This window comes from Ranitomeya variabilis, chromosome 5 (assembly GCF_051348905.1).
Source record: "Ranitomeya variabilis isolate aRanVar5 chromosome 5, aRanVar5.hap1, whole genome shotgun sequence".
Lineage (NCBI taxonomy): Eukaryota > Metazoa > Chordata > Amphibia > Anura > Dendrobatidae > Ranitomeya > Ranitomeya variabilis.
The window spans coordinates 27,024,540-27,026,002 of record NC_135236.1 but is presented as its reverse complement, the minus strand read 5'-3'; the positions used below and the strand labels follow the sequence as shown (position 1 = coordinate 27,026,002).

Here is a 1,463-nt window from a genome sequence, read left to right as displayed (position 1 = left end):
ATGTATTTGAGCCCTGAGGATTGTAGCACTCTCTACAGGAGCAGAAAATGCAAAAAGGACTGGATGGGTGACAGTGAGGAATGAAGGGACTGTAGAGGTGAGTATAAGAATTTATTAACTGAGTTTCAAAAATACGAGTTGCGGACTGCCATGGTCTTATAGCACAATACTCCGAGGGTCATCTCCATGTAGCGCTTATCAGCATTGATAATCTGTGTGTGAGGAATTTTTTCTGTATATAGATTATTGTGATCCATTATTTACATAATTCACTTTCTTACAAGACAGAGACTTCAATCAGTTTCTCTTGTTTTCAGTGTATTCACTAAAAATGTGTGACGTCAACCAGACTGAAGTAACAGAGTTCCTGCTCCTTGGATTTACAGGTCTATATAAATACAAATTTCTGCTCTTCATCCTTTTCTTGTTCTCTTACCTGATAATACTGGCTGGAAACCTCCTAATTATAGTGTTGGTGTCCACCAATCACAACCTCAATTTCCCAATATTCTACTTTCTCAAGCATCTAGCTGTAGCCGATATCCTTTCCACTACGACCATTGTGCCCATGATGTTAAATACAATTCTATATGACATGAAGGAGATGCCAGTGAGGATCTGCATCTTCCAGCTCCATATGGTCTTCATATTTGGTTTTAGCCCAATTAGTCTGATCACTGTAATGTCTTATGATCGGTACTTGGCCATATGCAGCCCGATGCGCTACAATTCTATAATGCGACCTCATGTTTGCTTCAAGATGGTTCTTGGATCCTGGTTTTTTAACTTTGTCCTTTCCTTTGAGATAATTTTGGTTTGGCAGCTGGAGTTCTGTGGTAACAACGTAATAGACCACTTCTTCTGTGACTTTGAGTTACTTCTTGAATTGACTACCTCTGACACTAACCTCTTGAATTTGGTTGACTTTGTGATATCCATCATTGACGGTCTCATCCCTCTTGCTTTAACTCTTATCAGCTATTTGAGTATTTTCTTCATCATAATGACCCTTTCATCCATCAGTGGCTTGTCAAAAGCCTTCTCCACATGTGGCTCCCATCTCACCACTGTGTGCATCTACTATGGAACTCTCCTCACTATTTACATGATACCATCCAATTACAGTTCATTGAGCACGAACAAGTTTTTATCTCTGCTGTACATTGTGGTGTCCCCAATGATGAATCCCATCATTTACAGTCTGAGGAATCAGGAGATCAGGAGAACTCTTCACCAAATGTTCAGAAAATGTTAAGGATAATTACACATATTTATGAGACTATCTTAGCTAATTACTGTATTTCCAGATGGGGAAAGGGAGGAACAATAAATTTGTCTTCTGGATTTTTTTGACAGAATATTCACAATTAGGGTTGAGCGAAACGGGTCGGCCATTTTCCGAAGTCGCCGACTTTTGGCAAAGTCGGGTTTCATGAAACCCGACCCGACCCCTGTGTGGGGTC

The 1,463-nt window shown here is 40.1% G+C and overlaps 1 protein-coding gene across 1 annotated transcript; it reads left to right on the top strand.

Moving 5' to 3' along the window:
• The first annotated feature begins 331 nt into the window (after positions 1 to 331).
• On the top strand, positions 332 to 1,255 carry LOC143774759 (olfactory receptor 5G3-like). Its single transcript, XM_077262521.1, has one exon. The coding sequence runs from the start codon at positions 332 to 334 to the stop codon at positions 1,253 to 1,255; it is 924 nt and encodes a 307-aa protein (XP_077118636.1).
• The last annotated feature ends 208 nt before the right edge of the window (positions 1,256 to 1,463 follow it).

Excerpts from the sequence above, each read along its gene's own strand:
- LOC143774759 (XM_077262521.1), top strand. The coding sequence starts at position 332 with ATGTGTGACGTCAACCAGACTGAAGTAACAGAGTTCCTGCTCCTTGGA.